General features: G+C 53.4%; 2 protein-coding genes across 2 annotated transcripts in view; both read left to right on the top strand.

Annotated features, from left to right (window-relative positions):
* The window catches only part of TBCEL (tubulin folding cofactor E-like), a 16,334-nt gene extending 14,075 nt beyond the window's left edge, over window positions 1-2,259 (top strand). Inside the window, exon 7 of the mRNA XM_009895147.1 lies at window positions 1,653-2,259. Within this exon, the coding sequence (XP_009893449.1) occupies window positions 1,653-1,971 (319 nt within the window). The 3' untranslated portion in view covers window positions 1,972-2,259. The remainder of the gene's footprint in view (window positions 1-1,652) is intronic.
* Window positions 2,260-10,222: 7,963 nt separating this feature from the next.
* The window catches only part of TECTA (tectorin alpha), a 26,601-nt gene continuing 13,733 nt past the window's right edge, over window positions 10,223-23,090 (top strand). The window contains 7 exon segments of the mRNA XM_009895154.1: window positions 10,223-10,286; window positions 13,364-13,497; window positions 14,826-15,113; window positions 18,962-19,099; window positions 19,591-19,756; window positions 22,135-22,547; window positions 22,700-23,087. Coding sequence (XP_009893456.1) covers window positions 10,223-10,286; window positions 13,364-13,497; window positions 14,826-15,113; window positions 18,962-19,099; window positions 19,591-19,756; window positions 22,135-22,547; window positions 22,700-23,087 — 1,591 coding nt within the window.

The raw sequence follows: 23,090 nt of genomic DNA, 5'->3' as shown, positions 1-23,090 counted from the left end.
GGACTCCCTGGGGTCACCCAGCCTGCCAGGTCCCATCATCTCTCGACAGGGGCTGTGACACAGCACCGATCGCATTCAGCTCAGGCTGGGATCGGGAACAAAAAGAGCTTTCTGTACGGCCTCTGAAATGTTACCTTTTCCCGGCAGCTCTCGGTCTTTGTCATTTCAGTCACATTGTGTTTTGTGTTGCCGTTTTGCCTCTTTCCCAGCCAGGCAGGGGAGATGCAGTCTTGCCTGATCGGAGCGATACCCGCCGAAGGCGGCGGGAGGGCGAGACGGGCTTTCCATTGCAGGGGATGGCTACGCAGGATGGACCTTGTGAAGGACAGTCAGAGAACTTGGCTCCAAGGAGAAAGTGATGGTGGAGCGTGTGGCTCTGCTAGTAAAATTCCCGTGTTGTTTTGGAGTAGGTGTGAAGGATCAGTTGGCAAGAGTCCCCCGTTTGTTGTCAGCTTCCAAACCGTGCAGCAGCTCACCTTGATTCAGTGATCTTGGCGATGCTGTGCTCAGTGGAGTGTAACAGTTGGGACCTAGCTGGCCTCTTGGGAAACAACAGGAATGCGCAAAAATCAGTCAGGCCGTGAAGCCGCAGGTACTGTGAATCGAGACTGAGGGCCGTATCCTTTGTGTGAGCACTAGCTTGGTTCTGGCACTCTTTAGTGAAGTGTTTTAACTGGAACAGGAGGCATAGCGTCTTGTTGAGAGTATAACGTCCTCTCTTCCTTCCAAATCCCAGTGCGGCCATGGCTGTGATTTCTGAAATTCTAGGAGCCGAGGAGAGAGCTTTGCTGCTTAGTTTGGTTCAGGAAGCTGTTTTGAGAGCAGTCAACTCGAATGTCTCAGGTCGGTGATGCGTTCACCTTCCTCAGCTAGATACCTCCTCCCTAGTCGGATGCTTACCTGGCTTCATGTCAGTGCCACGGTGCAGCTTGGGGACTGTGAGACAAGGTGATTGGAGTGAATGGGCTTTATGTTCTCCTTTTAAGCACCTTGCATCAGAAACACTGTGTGCTCTATGAAATGTCATGCTGGCAGGGGAGAAAACAAGACTCCTACCATCCAGACTGATTCCTAACGGATGGCTGTTCAGGTCATCAGACTTGAATAGGAATGAATGTTGTCTCACGTGGGGAACATTCACCTTCCCAAAGTGTCAGAGATTTGGTGGAAAACGGAGAGGAAAGCTGGGGTTTCCTTTAGTCCCTGCTGGGCCGGGGACTTGTATGGAGAGAGGCGTGCTCGTACGGGCCTTGAATGCTAGCTCGGCAACGTTCTGTACTCGTGAGAGCCTCATTCATCCTTCCCACCTTGAGCAAAGTGCCAGTTAAACTGAGACATGTTTCGGAAGCGCCATATGCCAGCTAGTCACTGACATGGAGGATGAGGACAGCTTATTGCTGTCCTGGTTCTGGTTTTAGCTCTTATCAAAGAGTTCTGGGCTTTAGATGAATCACACCTTGGAATCTGCACTTACCCTCTTGTCATCCGATCGCTGGACTCTCTGTGCAGACGTTCGTTTATGCTTTGCGACCTAGTAATGTCCTTGGATAAAGACGGGGAGCATCATAATGTGAAACAGAAACTGACTTGTGAAATGGGCACTGGCCGTACGAGCAACTGTACCATAACTCTGGACTCGTTTAAATTTTCAGGTATCATGAGCTGGTCACGAAGTACGGGAAGCTGGAGCCCTTGGCAGTCGTGGATCTTCGGCCACAGAGCAGCGTGAAGGTGGAAGTTCACTTCCAGGATAAGGTGGAAGAGATGTCGATCCGTCTCGATCAGACTGTGGCAGAATTGAAGAAGCACTTAAAAACTGTAGTGCAGTTGTCAACGAGCAACATGCTGCTCTTCTACTTGGACCAGGAAGCTCCCTTTGGTCCCGAGGAGATGAAATACAGCTCGCGAGCGCTTCATTCTTACGGCATTCGGGATGGAGATAAAATTTATGTGGAGCCCAGAATGAAATAGCCTCTTTTGACCTTGTGAGTGCACGGACGTGCACACACACGCCCCACACACCCACACACATGCATTAAGGAGTTTTTGCAAGGTTTTTATTTCAGTTGGTTGGTTGAGGTTTGGTTGCGTTTCTGTAGCAGGTAATTTCATAGCCCGGAGGGAGTGCCCTGATCTGAGAACCATGCCCGCCATCCACTGCAGGTGACCTTGAGGTGACAATTGACTTCGGTGCGTGTGTTTCAGTGTGTGCGATACCTTGATGTTTTCTTCGATGCTCCGGTATACTCGTGATTTGGCATGAATGGTCAGTTGTTCAGGCTAAAGAATGCTAGGGCCAATAAGGGAGAAGATAGCTCGGTGCAGAATTTGACCTGGTTTTTTGCTTTTTTCTAAATTTCGGGGGGTTCGGTTCCACCAGAGCGCCCTTTGGCCTAGCTGTCTGACCGCGGCTCGAGCTTGCTGAAGTATTTTTTTGCAGCTAGGTGCTGTCTCAACCTGTTGTTGTGCTCGAGTTTACTGAAAAGATCTAAAACAGTATTCCGCTTGATTCTGAGCTCAGGTATTTAGTGCATCCACTTAACTCCACTGGTTTGGTTTGTTTGAGTGCACAAAATGGGGGAAAGAAAGAGACCCTGTTAGAAAGAAACGATTTTCAAAGCGCATGCTCTGTATCCACGCTGTCCTGTTCTGTTGTTAGAGGAAAAAAAATTTTGATTGCTGTACCCATCTCACACAGTGTCTGTAACCTGTAGCACCGGCAGTCTGCAGGCAAAGGGACCCTTGTCATAGGCGTTGCAAAGTGAATTTTGGAAGGCGCTGGAACGGTGTTGCATTGGAAGGGCTTTTAGAGGACCAGGTCAAATAGGGGTCGAAGAGCAGATTCCCCCATCGGCCGCGATGCATCCTTGTGGTGCTGAAGAGATCCTCCAGTATGCGCTTAGCCTTGTACCAGTTTGTACTGAAAGTGGAATGGGTAAAAGTGCTCTCCTGGGGGAGAGTAACAGTAAAGTTGACATTTGTGTTTGTTGCTGTTGCACCAGAAATGAATCCTAGCACTTTCCCCTGGGGCTCCCGGCTGTGGGGTCCCTGCTTAGGGTCCGAACTAGGAGAATGTATTGGCTCGGACCAGTTTCTAGAAGGTGAGTAACAAAGCAACTAGACTCACGTTTATTGTAAAGCAGGTTTTCACTGTCTATATTCGCTTCCCTCCACACACACCTCGTAGGCGTTGCGTGCTGCTGCTTAAATTAGCCCCCATTTTCTACTGCGGAGCAGATTCCCTTTCTTGTGCGATGAATCCCTCCTTCCTCTGTATCTCGTTTCACTTTCCCGTGTCCTCCCTTGTTTCTCTGCCCCCCTGACAAGTTGAAGACTTTTCAGGTTACCTAGTTATAAGCAGCTGCATAAAAGTTTTTGAAGCTGTGCAGTGAGGGCTCTAGTTACACATGAACTTCTGACCTTAATTTTGAAATGCTCCCTTATCCCCATGCGCACTTTCTTTCCCATGATGCTGTTGTGTGCATCACCGAGCTCCTTCTACGTTCCTGGAGTTGTATATTTCTCTTCATATTTTACCTAGATCGAGGGGTTGGGTAGGATGGGGAGGGGACGAAGTATTATCTCATAGTCTTCAGGTTCAGGGTGTGGGGACCATTGGGAGGGGAGTAGTTCCGTATCCAGATTAACAATTCAAAATGGGAGGATTTAAGACAAGTTAATAATTTGTGCCTCGTTTCCCGGCCAAAAAGATCAGTCTCCGTCAGGCCCTGTTGAGATGAGCAGTAGGAGACGGAGCAAGACTCGCCGTAGGTAGCGTAGAGGCCGCGGCATGTGGCTTCGAAGCCGTGCTACCCATAAAACAAAAGAGCGGGGAGATGGTGGCAGTGTAACATAAGATGATGCTTTTATAAGCTAGAGCTTTACTGAAGATGTATTTTCCATTTGGGCAGAGAAAGGCATTTGCTGCCTTATAGCAGAACTCTTAAGCCAACAATTCTGTATGATATATACATACTTACGCATAGGAAAAGTTGTGTTTAATAAGATATTTTGTTATAAAAAAAAGTTTTATGAAAATATGGTTGTTTAATATTAGAAGCATATTTCTCCCCTTGACCTCCACTTTCAGTAGGTTATCCCTCAGTCGCTGCAGTGTCAGAGGTAAGCGACCGACACACACACAAGGGATGCAAAAGTATCTCTGACGTAATTCTGTAGAGCAGTAATTGCCTATGTGGGTATATTTAAGGCGTTGTAACTGGTATTAATGAGATGCTGTAACTATTGACCAATCTTCCTCAGCACAATTAAATGTCTCGGTTTCAGAGAAGGAAATAAACAAAGACCATTAAAGAATCGAGTGGGATCTTAAAGATGTTAAAGATGTGCTTGTAAGTTTGTTTGCCCACAAAAGGTTAGCCTGTCCACGTAGGGAACAGTGCTGTCACCACGCTGGCTCAGAACTGTCAGTAAAGCATGCTTTTATTTACAGTGGACCTGGTGAGAACTGGAAGATGGGAAAAAGAGAACACCTGCTGGCATATGAGATGGACAGGCGCCATGTAGCTGCCAGGCATTTGGTGCTAACGCCCAAACCGGCTCCCCTGGTCTGTTCGGGTCAGCAAAAGGCACCATATGAATATCGCTGCCTGCCACTCTGTGGGGGGAAGGTTGTTTCTGAACAACGTTCTCGAGCCATTCACCCTCTGCACAGCTAGCAGAGCGCTCGTGGGGTGAAACCCAAAGATCTTGGTGGGCTTCCCAGGAAGAACGCGTCCAGGTGATTGACTTTGAAATCAATCAAACGGCCCGCAACCAGTGTGGCAAAATTTCCCAAGTTGGCTCGCGTTCCTTTTGTAGGACCTTTTGGGGTAGGGTCTTGTATGTCTGCCGTGTTACCGCTTAACAGGGGACCGTGTCTTGGGGAGAGAGGGCAGGGCTCTGAGCAAGAGAGGAGGTTTGGGGCTGACAGTGGGTACTGAGAATCCGCGAGGGTCCTGAGAGGGCAGGAGGTTTGAATTAAATGGGTGCTGTGTCCCAGTGGTGTCAGCGTATACCCGCTTTTGCAGAAGGTCCCTGGGTCTGTCGAGTTCCTTTGAGAAAACAAAATAGGTTTGCAAGCTTCTCTATCTTTTGTGTCCTTCTATCCGAGGGCTACTTTTGTCAAGAACTGTTTTGTTGTTCATGCTTGTTCATGCATAGAAGTCTGCCGCGGGCAGTCTATGCAGTGGGAAAAGCACCTGGTTCGGGAGGAATTAGGTGACAGCTATATACCAAAGTGTCGCATGGCTCCTTGTATGGAGATTAGATGCTGTGCTGTTGTGTTTTTGGATACATTCCTATTGAATATCCATGTTTTGACCAGATGTTCCAGGCGGAGCACCTAACTGGCAATGGTATGAATATGTGTGGTGTGGTGACTGTCCTCTGCTCCCTCGGTGGAATTTGTAACCCTCTTTATTGGGAGTTACATACCTCCCGGTGGCAGATGGTAGTGCGGCCCGTGGTGGCTTGGAGCAGCTCAGAGGAACCGTGCCTAATGGTGCTCGTTGCTTCTGGGGAGAGGCTCTGGGTTTGCCCTCACCTACTCGGGTCCGTAATCGGAAGAAGGCGACGCGGTGGCTCTGCCTCCGCCGCTTGCCGGTTGTGCTTGTAAATGAGATTCTGTGGGTTCTGTTCCTGTGCGGATTTGAAAATGCAAACAAGGTGCTGAAAGCAGCCCGGAGGCTAAAATATGTATTGCTGGCAGCTGTGCCTCCCTCGTTGGAATGTGGCACTTTTGTAGGCGGTAGAGAGACGCCTTCCCCAGAGCAACGTTAGAGGGGCTCTAGCCATCTCGGGCCTTTGCCTCTGTGATTGCTTTTCTGCAGTTACTGGAAACTTCAAATATAATTTAAACATGAAGGTCTGTTCTTGCTCCCTATTAATGATGCATCCATGTGTAATGTTAAAGAAAAAGGAAGAACTGTAAGTCCATCTCATTTTTTATTCTGGTTTCTCTCATGGGGAATATACTTCTCGCTCCCACAATTTGCCTTTGGTTTGCTCGCAGACTTAGCGATGGAATTCAGGCCAAATCGGTAATTGGTTTGGATCAGTTCAATAAACTTATGTAAGTTTTTACACAAAGAAAAAGTGTCCTGAGTTTTGCACTTCTGTGTTCCCTGAAGCAAAACGTTTCCCTCCATCTCACCCGTACGCTTAACACGCACCTTTGGGAGGGCGAAAGCTGTAGTCATGGCCTTAGCCCACGCTGACCTGCAGCGAATGACCCTCAGGAGAGGCGGGAGAAGAGGGATGCTGCCCCGGATGGGACGCAGCTCCTGGGCAAACCCCTCTCCAGGGCGTCTTCCCTGGGCTGGGCCCGCTGCCTTGGAATGGGCGTGCGACAAGGGTCATCGCTGCCTGTGGTTGCTCTGCTGAGGTCAAGCAGACACAGACTCCCCGTCTCATCTTTTAATGCTTGGTGTTTCCTGAGGTTGGGTATGGGAAAGAAGTTTTCAGCTAGAAGGAGAGGGGGGAAAAAAAAAAAAAGAAAAAGTGGTCGGTTGGATTTTCAGCTCTGATGTGCTCAGCACTGCATGATGGGAGCATCCCCTGCCAAAAGAAAATAGCCTAGAAGACACAGTCTTCCCCAAAGAGACAGTGCAACCTAATCAAACTTCATCAGTGTAGACTTGCCCAGGACGAACAGGACCAGAATATTAAATGGACAAAGGAGCAGAGGGAAACCTGTTTTCACCCATTTTCTCCATCTTATGAAACAGGATGAGAACAGTCAATTGATGTTCCTGGGGCTGGTAATGTTTGAAATTTGTAGGGGAGGGAAAGGAAGAGCCACAGTGCATGGAGTGGCAGGCTGGAAGTAATCTGCCCCTGGAATGTCAGTCACTTCTGTGTAATCCTCCTGCCCTCCTAAAGTAGTTCTTGGTTTAGAAAGGGGAAAAAATAAATGTAAGACAAAAAAAAAAAAAAGCAAGCTTCATGCTAGCAGGGCCATGCTTGGAGGATCAAGAGACAGCAGACGCCGGGATTTGCTGCGGAGGCGGTGTAGGGCCTGCTGCCCTGATGTACTAAAAGAAACTGCTGAGGTAAGATACGGCACTTTGGGGGTGAACTTACTAAACACGCTTGTAGGAGCACCCGGGGCCCTGGAAAAAAAGTCCGGGCTCTAAGGTGCTTCCTGTTCGGCTGCTGGCGTTCCTGTCCCCTCTCCGTTCCTGACGAAGGTGGGGAGCGGCTGTGTGCGGAGCGCAGGGGCGATACCTACTTCCCAGCAGGGAAACGGGTAGTAAAACGCCCCACCCAAAATGTCAGAAGGGAAAATCCTTCTTCTGCCAAGGTTGGGCCGTGGGGTTATGTCCCTGAGAACGTGACTGTTTTCCCACAACGGACTGCTGGGGCTGGAGCACCGCCTGTCTTAACTGAGCCTTAATGCAGGCGGAGAAAGTCCGCTCTCGATGGGGGTTCTGCCGATTGCACCCTTCACCCCTCGGCTGCTATTCTGCCTCTTTCTCCCTCTCTCATCTGGCATTGACAGGAATGAAATTAAAGCAGGGATCTTCTCTCGGGCTACAGATCGGGCTCGGACAAAGAGCTTTGGTCTCTGTAACGCAGCTTGAGGCTTACAGCCTGCAAAGCGTCGGCAGGCACTGCTCTCTGGGGCCAGCGGCGGTCCTGCGAGGGTGTGCGAGAGCTGATCAGCACGAGTGGAAACGCTCACCAAGCAGCGGCCGCCCCGAGCACCCAGGAACAATAAGCATCCCTGGTAGTTGCTCAGCTCAGGGGGCCACAGTTTTGTCCGTCAGCGTAGTTGCGTATCTAGCAAAACCCCTGGACTTGCAGAGACAGGCCGTCACAGGGGAGACGGAGTCAGAGAAAAGGCTGTGCTGTGGGTGCCTGCAAGAGAAGGCGGATCGTGCCGAGAGAGGACTTCAGCAGTGAACTGCTGGTGGGCGCTGCGGATGTGCCATGCGGCCCAGAGACAGGGAAAATCCCTGTGGAAACTGCAGATCGTACAAGCGGAAACAGCAGTGAGGTTCACAGCAGTCCCCCGGTGAAACTCCCCACCGGCTTGAGTGAAAATGCTGGTCAGCCCTTCCAGAGGGGGTGGGAACGGGAACAGCACCAAAACCCTCTCCAGGGGATTTGGAGAGAGCACGCTGCACTGGGTAAGTTGTTCCCATTCCACCTGTAAAAGCAGCAGTAAGTTGCGTTACAGAAGACTTGGATGGAAAGGTAACTCCATGGAAACTTTGGGGCACTGCCTTTGAGCGGTGCTTTAAGCCTAGGGCTGTTTAATGCTAATCCTGTAACATTATATAGATGGGGCCTTTTTTCACTTACACAAAGGAGGAGGGGGCTCAGTTCTTCTGAGGGTGTGTTTGTTTGTTCTTTTTTTCCCCTTCAGCGAAAAGCGATGCTGGGCAGCACAGCCGCGAGCCCAGCTCCGGCTCGCTGACATTTCCATCTGAATCCACCTGAAGGGGGTGAGCTTTTGGGGAAGAAAGAGGCTTCTCTCCCTCTCTGGGCCAGAATCTGATCTCCAGATTAGCTTGCTGGTTATCAATAGAGGCAACAGTTGCGATTGCAACTCAACACTCCTCCGGCCCTGGAACAGCATTGAAGAAAACGGGCTTTTCAATTGCCAGAGCACGGGGACTGAGGCATCGTTGCAGTCATCAGCAATAATTGGCAAAGGAGGACCGGCATGTATTCTCCATTGACATAGGACTTCTCCCTGGTCTACCAAGATCAGTCTAAAATTTCAGACCTGATAGCTCCTCTGGTCTACAGAACAGGTTGGTAATTTTCTTTCCATATCTCAAAAATTCGATTTTTTAATGTGATACGTTAAGTAATGTATTCTTTATCGTCTGTCATGTTTCCCAAGCGGCGCTGGTCTCACCCTTCTTCTCGGTCTGCCATAGTCTCCGCTAAGCATTGCCTGCTTGGTCTCTGCAAACGAATCCACAGGGACTCAGATTTACCACCTATTTACAATTCTGTCATCCTCTTTTCGTCTTTCCAAGATAGGGGATGCAGTAAAAGTGTTTGTCGGTGGAATTAATTTTTCTCAATGCAGAACACGGTTGCTGGAAGCAGACCGCGGCCAGCATCGATGCGAGCGGCACGCTGAGGAGCAGTGAAGCAGGGAGGAACTTTCCTTCCGCCCTGTTTTGCGCTTTTCCGAGCGGTGTGGGACAGAGGGTGGCCTGTTCCCTGCTGTAGTCCTGCGCTGTATGCGTTTTGTATGTGTGTGGATATATTTTGGAGGAAGTGGATCTGTTGGTCCCTGTACATTATAGAAACAGATGTCTAGGGAGAGCATGAGGAGACGCTGGGTTTTGTAGGAGCTGTGTGCACGCATCTGAAGCGCATGGGATGTATGAGGCTGAGAAAGCAGAGAGGCTGGTAGTGAAGCTGAGCCTATAAGTGATGGATAGATATAGTTTGTGTCTGAAGCCGGTCGTGTACTTTTCCGGTAGGCGCAGGCACGCTGGGAGCACAGGAGATACCTTCCTGGGAGCTCTACGTGAGCCGTGCCGGTGTCTAATGCATGGAAGCGACGGGCGAAGAAATCAAAGCAGGTGTTTTAGCGATATTGTCTATTGGATTAATACTGAGTAACAAATTGCATTAGGCACAGAAGGAATTAAAGCTGGCACAGGATTTCCCTTTCATTTTCCCAGCCCCGTATCTGCCTCTCTCTCTCTCCCATTGATTCCTGTGCAGCAAGGAGTTGCCCAGCTGTGTAAATGTTTGTGCTTCTTCTGCGCTCGTCAGAAACCGTAAGTGATTGTGTTAGCAGCCAGTGCGAAGGATTAGTCGAAGCGGTGTCTGAGGCCCCTGAACCAGGAGAGCACGCCGCAGCTCTGCGTTTGGAGCAGGGAGAAGCCGTTCCCCGTGGAGTCAGGCAGAAGCGTCTGCCCCGCGTTAAGCGGATCGGGGAGGAATTGCTTTCGAACTAGTGGGAGAATAGATGGCCCACGGTTAGCAGGGGCGATTTACAGCTCCCAAACGCTGTGTGAAATTAGCAGCAGCTCTTCCACGTGGGTATGGGCTTACTTTGACAGTACCTGCAGGGCGATTTGCAGTGGACACGGAGCAGGTGTTTCGGGTCTGCCGGGCAACAGAGGGACCTCCATCTCTGAATCATCCGCATGTCAGCAGCGGCTTTGGGACGCGACGGCGAGGTTTGCTCGAGGATGCGGTTTCCTACCAATGTGATGTGTGTCCGGGTTTGTTTCTTTCCTGTAGGATGAACAAGCGATTGTTTGTTGGAACCTGGGTGGCCCTTCTGGTGATCACTGCGCGGCAGCGAGGTGAGTACCTCCCTCTCGGGCGCTGGGAGGCCGACACTCGTCAGCTGTGCTGTGCCCGGAGACCCCAGAAGTACGGAGGGCCTGGGAAACACCCCCAGCCCCTTGGCTGGAGCAAGGACAGCAACCAGGGTTGGACTTCTTATTTCCTGTGGGGAGGGACGGACCACTGGTTTCAAGGGTGAGCGCTAAGCGGGAAGATTGGGGCGCCTTCGTGGGTAAGCCCAGGTGTTAGTGTTGCACGAGAGACAGCTTGCGTCGCCGGAGACGGATCGGCAGCCTGCGCACATGGCCCTCGCTTCACTGAGAGCAATGAAGCGACGATAGTTTACATGGAATGAGGAGCTGGCACGCCGTGCTGAGTGTGAAGCTGGCGAAGCCGGCGGGGCATACAGGGCACAGAAGTCGTTGAGCTCGGTGAGCGTTTTATGTACGTGTGCATGTACCATCCGTACGGCCGTGTGTGCACACGGGGCGTTGCAGAGGTTGCGGTGGTCCCGCCGGTCACTAAGAAATAGGAGCTTGGAACATTTCTGGCGTGAGGACTGCTGAGCAGGCTGATGGCCTGTGTCCGGTAAAGGGCAAATTGGGTGAGCGATAGCAAAAGGCCGCGGTGTGCGGGTAGCGAGGTTCCCCTGGGGTGTTTGCGGAGGACAGCCGAGAGCAGACGTGGGGGTGGCTGTGGCGGGGCCGCGGGGCTGCAGCCTGCCGCGGGGAGCCTCGCCCCGCGCTCGCACCCCGTTCCTCGTGGGGTGGTTTGTTTTGTGTAGATGTGGTGTTCACATCTGGGCTGGATGAGGCCACAAGCGACCTGCTCTGACCGTGGGGGGTCGGCCCTGCTTTGGGCAGGAGGTGAGACCAGCCGGCAGCCGGGCGCCCCTTCCGAGCTGCGGCTTTCTGTGATGTTGAAAAGCACAGGAGCAGCTCGCTAGTCTGGGGGAGAAATTAACCGTTGCCGTGTTTCAATTTGAGGAAGGGCAAGCACAGCTGGTGCGGGCAGAGGAAGCCTCTGTAATTCGGTAACGTGGCAGATACGCACTGCGTGGCTGGGGTAGATGTGCGGCTGGCTTGAGGACCTCTAGCAAGGGAACGTAGAGCTGGGCAGCTGGGAAACCGGGAAGCCCTTTCCCTCAGTGAGCTGCTGAGTTGACGTCGGGCTGAGGACAGCTCAGGCAAAACCTGTGGCTCTCCTTCCTTATGTGGGACATGAGGGCACCGGTTCTCCCGTGGGAAATGCCACTGGGGCAGAAATCACGATCAGCGGTCCCGCTGGGCTGCTTGGCTGGCAGAGGTGATGCGTGCGAAGGTATGGTAGTGTCGCACTAGTAGTGCTAAAGAAGCTGGCATTGAGAAGTTTTTGCTGAGTTTTCTATTTAAAAAAGAAGTAAAATCCGTGTCTCATAGCTATGCCTTAGCTGTGATAACTGGTCAGGTGCGTAACAGCTGTGAAACGACTTGTTTTACTACCTGACAGCCAGGACTTTTGCTGCGGCCCTTCGGATATATCTGTGAAACCAGGCTCGCGGCTCAGACACCGTCACAAGCCACCTCCCTTTATGTCCGGCGGGGCGCCTGGGCCACGTGCATGTCACTTAGGAGGTCGGGATGCCCATGGGGTTAGGCCAGGCTTCCCCGGTCTCCTTTTCCCCAGAGAAAGTCAGATCGGTTGAGCCTGTGAAGAAGGGTCAGATGGTGACTGTCCGCACTCCCAGGTGGTTCTGAGCAGAGAGCGTCCTGAAGCAGTCAGGAGATGCTAGGAGAGAGCATCCCCCAGCTGGGGCAACGCCAACACTCCCTCCTGCGTCCGTAACGGCGGGGCACAGAGCAGGCTGTCCTCAGCTGGAGGCCCCTGAACAGCTCAGGGTAGGGGCTGGGAAATAAAAGCATGTCCCGAACCCAGGTGAACAGAGCTGGGATTGTTCAGAGCCCGGTGGCTCATGTCGGCTGAGATTGAATGTCGTGAGGACAGGGCGCCGCTTCTCTACGTCAAAGAGGGGAGGAGGGGGAAAAATACCCAGCAAAATCCCTATTTGGTCTGTGAGGAGCCACACCAGTAGCTAACTGCAAGAAACAGGGGATGAGAAGACAGCAGACTTCTGGCGGGAGCTGGAACGGGAAAGGACGTGTGCCCTCGGGGCAGAAGTGCCCGCTTGCGACTCAAGCCGATGGAGTTTAGTCTGGTAGGAAGTGGCAGGCTTGTTTTAAAACACGTCAAAACTGCCTTCTGAAATATTTTCAGGAGAGACAATGACGTTCACTGGCAGGGCCTTGTAGCGGGAAAACTAATATTGCCGGGAAATGTCGGTGCAGTTGTGACGCCTCGCGCTGTAACCCAGAGCCAGGAGCACTCGGGGGTCTGGTGGGGCGGGCTGGCCCTGGTGCCCGGCAGGGCTCTGCCATGCAGGCAGGAGGAGAGCAGCCGCTGCCAGGAGTGTGGCTGTGGGGGTCGGTTCGGGTGCCGTTTGGTCCCCGGGCACCTGAGCACCTCACTGTCTGAAACAGCAACCCCCCCAGCCTGGAACGGGAGGGGATGGAGCTGTTGTCCTTGTTGCCGAGATATTGGCGTTATGACTTGATCACAGTCATATGGAAAGTAAAATGGGCAGCTGCAAGCTAGACACATGTCTAGTGGTCCCTTTGAATGATGCTCTCCCCAATGACCCTGTCCCGGAGCCAGTGCCAGAGCTAGCACCTCTGCTCTGACTTGAGACTGCTTCAGGCTGCTGCCGCTGCTGGGCTTTGGTGCTGTTTTCATCGGCAGCTGCGATGCAGAATACGGCATCGTGGCCAAGTGCAGGTTTGACCAGTCGCCGTTAGACTGCCTCCTCAAGTGCAGAGCGTAGAGTTTCATCGCCGCCCCGGAGCTCTGCCCGGCTTAGGCGCAGGCTGGTGGCCAGCAGCCCTTCGGCATCCCCGGCGTGTCCGCAGCGGGGGAAGGAGGGGAGGGCAAGGCAGCCATTTAGTTCTTCACAGGAGGTCAGCGTTTGGGGATAGGCCACCCCGAGGGCCCCTGCCGTGGCCTCTCTGAAGTCAGGACCGGTCCTGACATTGCCATAAGGACTCTCTTCCTTTCCTTCCAGCTCACGCCATGGCGAGCCTGTATCCATTCTGGCAGAACGACACGAAAACGCCCAAAGTTGATGATGGAAGCTCTCCCGAGATTAAGATCTCTGTCCCATTCATCTTTTTTGGAGCCCCGTACAGAAGCGTTTATGTAAGTGGAGAAGCAGAGCGGTCCTTGCCTTTATTCTTTTCCTTGCCATTAGCAGCTGCATTTTAAACGCACTCTCCCCATCGTCAGGAGTCAGAAGATTTATTAGCACCTACCTGACAAGTTCTTAGATTTCATGAACTGATAGGTTTTATGATTAAGAAAGTCAAAGGTATATTTAATGGGCTAATGTTCATGGGGAAGGAATATAAAAGGTAATAAATTTTCTTTGTAGGTGATTAAATGGTACAGCAAAGCTAAGGCCTTGACACAAGAAACATTATTCCTGTTACATGACAAGAAACAAGAACATGCAGAGACCTGCAGGGGAAAAAAAAGAGGGCAATAGTTTGGACCCATATGTGGGTGCCCGAGACGAGGACAGGCTGCTGTCGCTCTCCGAGAGCAGCTCAGCGAAAGCCTGGCAAAGGTGACACCCGCTCCTCCGGGCTGGGCTGAGAGAGAGTTCACCTGAGCACATCCAAACACTGCCTTAGACGGGGGCCGAAGTCAGCGTGACCGTAGGCCACATCCCAAGCACGTCCACGTTTTGTGGCAAGGCAGTGTCTGTGGGTGTGTCCGGTCCAAAGCGGGATGTAAACCTGCCAGCCCCACAGGTCCAGAAGAGAGGCAAGGACTCATTTGTCTGCCTGCCTGGCCAGCTTATATCTGTACACGGCAATACTGGGAAAGCACTAATCCCACGGGGGTTTCGAAGCCTTGTGTGGTGGGAGATTGCAGCATTTGGGACAGCGGGGCCGCTTGTTCTCCGCGCTTTGCAGAAATAATGGTTGTTTTGGAGAGCGTCTTCAGCAGACTCTGGGGAGGCCGCCCGTGGCACCGCGTGTCTCCCTGCTCTTGGGGAGCCCCAGGATCGGTTGTAGAGGACAAAGCTGACAGCAGCGGGCCCGACGCTCTGGCTCCTTTTCCCGGGAGCCCTTGTGTCCTGCGGCCACCTGTGCCCTATGACCGGGTGTCTCAGTGCTGCAGAGCTGCTCTCCAAAGGCTGGCTAAATCCGGGGCCCCGAGGCAGGGTCCCTGCTGGGCCGGGTGCCGTCCCGCTCTGATGGGTGCTTCTCCTGCGCTGGCCCGCACGAGCCCTGCTTTGCAGACTTTTCAGGGGTTTGTCCTGCCTGGGGCTTCCTGCACTCAGCCTTTGGCCACCACTGGTAGGATGAAGGTGACCCTCTGTATGTCAGTATTAGAATCTCAGGCTGTCGGTATTATAAGCCACCTTCTGTCAAAAGTCACTCATCCCACGTTTTCTGATAAACCAGCAGCTTTCTGCTACCTGCGAAGGCTCGCTCAAACAAAAGCGGGTCTCTCTGCAGGTGAACAACAACGGTGTGATTTCCTTCAATGCGCTCGTCAGCCAGTTCACACCAGAAGCCTTCCCCCTGACGGACGGCCGGGCCTTCGTCGCGCCGTTCTGGGCGGACGTGCACAACGGCATCCGGGGAGAAATCTACTACAGGGAGAGCACGGACCCCGAGCTGCTGAGGAGAGCCTCCAAAGACATCCGCAAGCACTTCAAAGACATGTCCTCTTTCTCCGCCGTCTGGATCTTCATTGTCACCTGGGAGGAAGTCACTTTCTACGGAGGAAGCAGCACGACTCCGGTAAGAGTGATCGGCTGTGCTTCTGGACGGGTGGTGGTTGGTGGCTGAGTGTATGTCTGTCTGTGCATGCTGTCCTGGCTGTTGTGTGTAAAACTGAGTGAGCGGCTTTGTGCTCCCGCTCCTCAGTTCCCTTTGGGGCAGAGGAGCACCACGGTCCTTTCGTTCTCTCCCGCGGCAGCCCGTACGAGCCTCGCTCCCTGCTCTCAGATCTCCAGGGAAAGCATCGCCTCTTGGGTGTTTGCAGGCAGCGCGCCTTGATCGCAGCGTGGTTATGTGTTGCCAGATACAAATGCAGATTTCATTTTTCCTCCGTGCTGCGATACGCGACCTTCACTTCCTCGTGCTTCTGCCGTGATAAAACAGGGCTATTTGTGCAGGGGCTACGGGCACCTCAGAAGAAAGGCCTTTATAATGGAGCCAAAGTTTTGGCATTGAGCAGTAGCTCTGTCACGATATAAACCGCTTGAGGTTCCCACTTGCTCCTGCCCCGCCAGCTGATAAGGAATGATTCAGTGTGAATCAATCACGGTATCATGGCAGTCATGGGGCCAGGCTGTTGGGTGAGACCCAGAAGCAGCAAACAGCAGCCGGGGCGGTGCCGAAAGCAGCCTCGCTGGGTGCGCGGCGTCTGAGCACGCCGAGGTGCGTGTGCTCGGGGCGTGCGCGTAGAGCAGGCTGCTCCCAAGACTGCCGCGTGGTGCCCAGGGACGGAGCAGAGAATAAGCCCGGGTGTGCTTGCATCCCGTCCTGAAGTGGGACTGGAGGGCAGCCCCCCGCTGACCGTGCTGGATTGGGTCTGTCCACTCCAGGGGTCCGGGATAAACTGGTCCCACACTTAGCAGGGTAACAGAAAGAACGAGCGGTGGAGCTGGATAGGAAGTCCTTCGTTTTCTGGCTGGGCAGCCCTAATCTTCTGCTGTGCGCTCCCTTCCTCTCCGCCGTCGTCCTCTTCAGGCCGAATGTTGTAACTCACCCTCAGCTCCCCACTGCTCACGTCTGCCCGGGGTGCAGTGCAAGTCTGCTTGGTTTTGCACCCTGAGCTTGCCTTGCAAGGCCACGGCAGCTTTGAAATGTCCTTATTTGCTCCCTGCCTCTGCGAGGAGGGAGGGCTGCTCTGGCAGAAAAGTGTCTAGCTCAGGAGTCTGCGGTAAATTAAGTTTTGGAAGTAATCCACTCTCCGAGGAGCTGGAGACAGGAATGAGAAAATGGGAGCTGTAATTTGTATTTATTTGGCAAAAAACTCTTTTGCTTTCAAATTGTGATGGCTTTTTCTGTGGCGGATGCTGAAATGCTCTCTCTGCAGCGCTGCTCCGAGAGGGCAGCGAGGGCATCTTGTAGAAGAGGGTTGAACGGCCACTCTGAAATCCTGTGCGGACACGGAGATAGGAAGGAGAAAGCCAAAGGGAATACCGACAGCATTTTTGCAACAACAACTGCCCTGTCTGCATGGGGAGACTGATCCAGAGTGACCAGAGTCTCAGCAGTGGTAGCTCGGTTATATTTCCAGAAATGTGCGAGTTGGATGTCAGAGGATGAGTATGGTGGTGTGGTGTTGTTTAGGGCATGAATGGCTTTGAAATACCTGGTTAATGGGCGAGCTGCGACCGCAGCTGACATCAGGAGGTCTGTGCGGTACCGCTGGCACGTTGCTGGTAGGGTCCGCGTGGAAGCTTGGGGCGCAGGTAGCGAGCGAGGGATCCCTGCTATTGTTTGGGGAAAGGGTTGTTTAGGATTAGCCTGTGTACTGTGAGTGCCAAAAGCTGGCTTCTTCTGTCTCGAGGAGTTGGCTCTGATAAACAGTTCAGCTCGTTTCCATTTGTTAGAGAGGCTCGAGATTTAATGCATATTTTTTGCCAGTCCTGGCAGCGCTTGCAGTGAAAAAATACATATATATATATATATATTTGCAGACAGCAAGCAATATAGAGATTCGTGTATTGCCTGAAGAATTACATTTGCAACACAATGCAATTTATTTTGTTATAGAGCAGCCTTCCTGCTCAGTAGCGGCCAGGGCTCCGGCTTGGCACATGGAATAGCACGATGCAACTTAAGCAGGAAATTCATCGCAATGCAGAAAAGCTGCAGAAAACAATTGTGCAAATGTGGCCTCAGGGATGCTGCGGTTACTGTCTCTCGAAGACGCCCGAGCAAACGGGGTTGGTTTCCCAGAGCCTTGTTAGAGGGCAATGGCGCTCGATGCATGTTTGGCCACGAGTGCCAAACGGGGGAAGTGTCTGTGCTTCATGTAAGCGCTCCTAACGAGGAGCGACGGCCGCCCCACACCTCCTGGGACCAGGTCAGCTCCCGCCACTCGCCAAGAGGTATACCTGACCGGAGCGGGTTTTTTGCTGCATCGAAGAGCTGTCGTTGCATTATAAAAAGCAACACTGCCCTTATGTGTTAGTGCCTTCTGATGTTCGAGTGGTGGGAAAAGACTTGGCAGAGGTGAGCAAGCGTGCCGAGGAGGTGAGGAGGAAACCAGACGCCGGAGGCAAAATCCCAAGGAAAGGATGCGGGAGCGGAACCGGTGGCTTCCCGTCAGCCTGCTCTCCCGCTTGCCCCGGTGTGAACTGTGCCATTTGCAGCTGCCGTGAAGCAGCTCTGCCCACACCTCTCGCTCTCCCTGACAGCTCGCACAGGCTGCTTCGCCTCCATTTGCAAGATGTCTCGTGGCAGGAGCCTAACGCGCCTTGGGAGTGACTTCCCTCGTGGCATGCAAGTAGTGAGTGCCGCCCTGGGGTCCCCTTAGTCTTCAGGCATTTGTGCTCACCTCAGTGCCAATAATCTAACTAGCGGCTTTGCTGTGAGGGAATGCGAAGTGGCGCAAAGTGACCCCCAGCCCCTCGGGGCTCTGGAGTCTTCCCTTTGTCCAGCAGCAGATGCGAACTGTCGGTAACGTGGAGCAGCTCAGCCCTCGCTGGCAGGGAAGGACCTAGCGCTTCCTAGCGTGAGACGATTCGATCGATGTGCATTCCCATATCACCGGGTTATTGTTTCTGTGGCTGTAGTTTCCTTCATGGTGTGCAGCACCCAGGCAGCTGGGCTCCTAGTAGTGGTCTGGAATAATTAAAGGAGGAGCAGCCCAAGCGTTGTCCTCCACGGATATCCCGCTCGCTCAGAGGCAGGAGGAGCAGGCGTTTATCACGGCACGGTCCCGGCGCAGAGCGGTCTAGGACGGGCAAGGATGGGAAGGAGAGGAAAATGCAGACAGCGGAGAGAAACGCATGACTTGTTAGTTCCCAACGAAGTTCTCTGCCGCTGGATCTGCACGGACAGAGGGCATATCTCAAGGGAAGAGGCCTTTTCTGTCCTGTGCAAGCACAAAAGGGAAGAGCTGGGGGCCACGCCGCCCTCGCCGGCTGGCGAAGCACGCCCTTCTTGCGTGGGGCCCGGGCTGGCGGTGGCGTGAGTGTATCTGGAGTTTGGGGGACTGGAAATGCAGAGTCATTTCAAGTGAAAGGAAGAAGGCGAGTAGCGGGTTGAGCAGGTAGCGAGGGGATTTGGCAGCCGAGCAGAGTGCGTGATATACATGGCTGACTTGGATGTAATCCACCGTTAACAGTATTGTAGCATATGAATGCAGAAGGGAAGCGGGTAAGATAATGCGGCGAGGAATAAAGCTAAGATAGGGTAATGGAAGATAACAGGTCATAACAACCCGAATGCTGCCGATTGCTTTTTTCCCCGCGAGCTTATTCTCATGCTGCCATCTATTGGCGTTCACTTGGATCGGAGGCGGTCTTGTCCTCCCCGGTGGAGGTGGCGGGTGGGAGCTGGCAGGGTGACTGTGGCAGAAGGGCAGGCAAGCAGTCGCGCCTTGTGAACGTGCTTATGGTTTTCAACAGGTAAACACTTTCCAAGCGGTCTTGATCACAGACGGAGTGTCATCTTTTGCCCTATTTAACTACCACGAAATCAGCTGGACCACGGGGACAGCCAGCGGAGGGGACCCCCTGACGGGTCTCGGCGGGGTGATGGCCCAGGTGAGGCTCTCGCTCCCGTACTCCCTTCTCTGTGGAGCTCTCAGATGGGTGCCTGTAGCTTGTTCATGCCATGCAGTCCCTCAAGGTCCCCGGCACCGGTCTTGCAAGCCCACTGCCGGGCACAGAGGGCTGAGCACCCCAAAATTTGGTGTCAGCAGTGGTGTCGCAGCCAGTCCATCTGCCCGGGGCGGGGGGTGAGGTTCCCTGCCTAAGGGGAGCCTCGCTTTGTCACTCTATCTCAGCCACTCAATACGTACACCCATAGATCTGTATGTACATACAGACATATGCGTGTATATATATGTACATAAATGCATAAATATACATCCATACTGCTTGTAGTACCTGAAATCCCTGAAAAGAGACTTTAAAACTAAAGATAAGCTCGGGAGTTATTGGGGGGGAGGGCGGGGGGGAGAGACGTGCGGAAATGCGGCATTGCTTTCCCATAGCAAAGAAGTGTGACGAAATTTGCTCGCTCTCTGTTCTAGGCTGGCTTCAATGGTGGAAATATCACCAACTTCTTCAGCATCCCGGGCTCCAGAACCCCGGACATAGTCAATATCGAAGAAACGACCAACGTTAACGTCCCCGGGCGCTGGGCTTTCAAAATAGATGGCAGAGAGATAGATCCGGCCAATGGCTGCAGCCTGAGAGGTAAGGGGGAAGCGGCATTGCTGTACGTCAAGTCTTGGGGTGCAGCGGCAGCAAAGGGTTATGCTGTTGGGAAGGCGGTGGAGAGGTGCCTGACCGCTCTGGGCTGCTGTGCGATTTGTGGTTTTGCCAAGGCAACCCCTCAAACTGCAGCTGCGGGGACAGACACACGCGAGCGGGGTTCGGGTCCTTTGTGCGTCTGTGAGTCGCTGCACGCGCTTTGCGCTCAAAGTCATCACCCGACTTCCAGCGATAATTGTCAGTCTGCCCGTTGCAAAAAGCCAACGCCTTGAAGAGTGGACAGAGAGGTTTGGCACGTCTAGTTTAGCTGGAGAGCGTGCTTGGCAGCGTATGCGAAGAAGCCATCATCAGCCGTTGTTTGCCCCGGGTCCCGGCTGGTGTTGCCTCTCCCAGGGGGATTTTGGCACGCTCACGGATGGCCGGACCCGTCTCACGAGGAGTAATTGCAGTAAATTGTCCGTGCGGACGAGTGCTGTCTTGGCAGCTCCGAGAAAACTGAGAGGGGCCCATAAACAGTCAGGTGCCTTCTCAGCTCTCAGCGTTGCTTTCAACCACCAGCGAGTAAAATTGTCATCTGTCCTAGGTTTTTGTCCGTCCTGGGATTTTAGTAGCACGGTGTTGCTGTAAGCCTCTATTCCTGTGGCCCAGAAGCAGCACCCTAACCCAAAGTCAAGGGTGGATGGGGCTCGGGTGTGTCATAGGAATTGAATGCCACTGAGCCATCATCCTGATGCTTTTCTGTGACGCCGATGGTGGTAATGGGAAGACCTGCGGACGGCAATTTCCTCTTGCCCCCGGAGGGGGAAAGCGGATGGTGGGGTTCCATTTCCCTTGTTTCTGCAGGAGGAATAGCAGGTTTTCCAGGCGGGACAAATGCCATGCCCCTGCACCACTTACAGCGTCTGTGCATGTGTCACTGCCAGCGTGAGGATATGAAAGGATTAATAAATGCACACAGCGACTGCACAGAGACTCTGCTGCAGAGAGATTATTGTACTACCATTTGACAAATAAAACTGTCAGGAGCATCCGCTGCGCTCCTAGCAAGAGAGAATTGTCACTTGCCGACGGACGCTGGAGATGTCACCACTCGGAGACATGTGGCTTCTTTATGTCCTGGTTCCGGACTGCAGCGAACAAGGACCGTGAGACCCCGAGGCTCTCACAGCCCCAGCAGAGGTTTTGGTGCAGCTGCTCCAGCCGCTTCCAGCTGCTGACCCCAGGAGGAAAGGCCGGGCTTTGCCGATGGGCTGAAAGCCAGTCTCGGCTTTGCAGATAACGAGGGCAGCGTGGGTAGATACCACTGCCTGATTTGCATTTTACGGTGGACAGTCGGTCACCCCCCATGAGAGGAGATGCAGCGTATGGGACGGTTGGCACGGGTGCCTTGGCGAGCGGGCCTCCCTAAGAGGAGATGTGGTTTGTTGCAGGGAAGCGGAAAATCGCTTTTTTGTGGTAGGAGGCAGGGAAGAGAACAAAAAGTTTAGGAGAGGTAAATTCGGGCTGCGCGCACGGCGGAAGCCACGCGCATAAGAAGTGTGAAAGACGGCCATATGGAGGAGAGGGAAACTCTCACGGGTATTTGCCACCCTTGTTCTCTCGTCTTCTCTCTGCCTCTCACGTCTCTCACCAGACAAACCTGCCTCCCTTTATAGTACCGCCGTGTAACAAGTCTGTGCAGTCTATTGCTGTGCGATCACTCATCGTTGCCCGTTGCCGCTGGTGTATGGTGTGGAAGTCACTTATCAACAGCTCTTTGGTTTCATAACTACTATGAGCGCTTTCTGAATGGGAGTGAATTGCCTCTGGGTTGCTCTTTGACCGGCAAAGTTATGCCAACAAAGGGATTGTGGAGACGGTGACAAAGCTGAGGGATGGCGCAAGTGCAGTGACAGCACTAGAAATGGTCTCCCAAAGGAGCGAGCTTTTCCAGTGGACCTTCCCTGTGGGAAAATCGCAGGAATGGCTCTCGTGTCCCGCGATGCTGAAGCGGAACGAGGGTGGTGGGTGTCCAAAACGGAAGGAATAGCCTTCACGTTAGCCAGCCTGCATGGCATGGCACCGACTCCGGATTCGCGACGGCGCTCGCACCATCCGGTGGACTTGCGGTGTGGGTAGGACTTGAAGGTGACGCACCGTACACCGAAAAGGAAGCTTGCGATTCCAGCGCTTTGATGGGCGGCTCCTGCCGGGAGTCTGCACAAAGAAACCGTCCGAGAAGCCCAGCAGCAGGATGTTTTGGCGGCGGTCTCGATTGTAGGGCGGGCAGACCCCTCCGAGGACTGACGTGGCGCAGCTAGAGCGTCTTCCTCTGTTAAGAGAAGTGATGTAGCGTGGGTTTTCCCTTTTTGTCTTTCTAGGACAGTTTCTCCGTCAAGGGGAGATCTTCTGGGACAACGCCAACTGCACCACCAAGTGCCGCTGCCTGGACTTCAACAACGAGATTTTCTGCCAGGAGATGGCTTGCGGCCCCTTTGAAGCATGCGAGCCAAAGACCAAGTTCTTCCAGTGCGTGCCGGTGGAGAGCAGCACCTGCGTGGTGTTCGGAGATCCACATTACCACACCTTCGATGGCTTCCTCTTTCACTTCCAGGGTTCCTGCTCCTACCTCCTCGCCAGGCAGTGCTGGCCAGGCTCCCAGCTGCCCTACTTCAACGTGGAGGCCAAGAACGAGAACCGAGGCGGCTCCTCCGTCTCCTGGCTGAGGGATGTTTTTGTGGAGGTCTACTCGCACAAGATCGTCCTCCCCAAGGGCAGCTTTGGGAAAGCGAAGGTAAGCGACCTGCTGAAAGGGGAGCTGTCCCTCTGTGCGCGTCCCGAAGCCTTAACACCCCATAGCGGGGCAGTACGGCTCCTGTCTGTATTGCGGTATGAGGGCTCTGCTATTTCAAGCGCCGGCTCAGTTGTCTGGTGTCGTTCCTGCAGGTGGATGACTTGATGGTGTCTCTACCCATCTCTCTGGAACTGGGCGCAATAAAAGTCTACCAGAGCGGCTTGTCCACAGCTGTGGAGACCGACTTTGGCCTGCTGGTGACCTACGACGGACAACACTACGCCTCCATCTCGGTGCCGGGCACGTACATCAACACCACGTGCGGTCTGTGCGGGAATTACAATAAGGACCCCGAGGACGACACCCTCCGCTCGGACGGGAGGCTGGCCACGTCCGTCCCGGACCTGGGCGAGAGCTGGCGAGTGCCGCACCCCGAGCGGAAATGCTCACCTGGCTGCTTGGACAACTGCAGCCTCTGCGACGCCGCCACCGAGTCTCTCTATTTCACCTCCGAATACTGCGGCTTCATCAACAAGAGCGGCG

The sequence above is a fragment of the Charadrius vociferus genome, unplaced genomic scaffold, assembly GCF_000708025.1.
Source record: "Charadrius vociferus isolate BGI_N301 unplaced genomic scaffold, ASM70802v2 scaffold751, whole genome shotgun sequence".
Classification (NCBI taxonomy): Eukaryota; Metazoa; Chordata; class Aves; order Charadriiformes; family Charadriidae; genus Charadrius; species Charadrius vociferus.
This window is presented reverse-complemented; position numbering and strand designations above follow the sequence as displayed.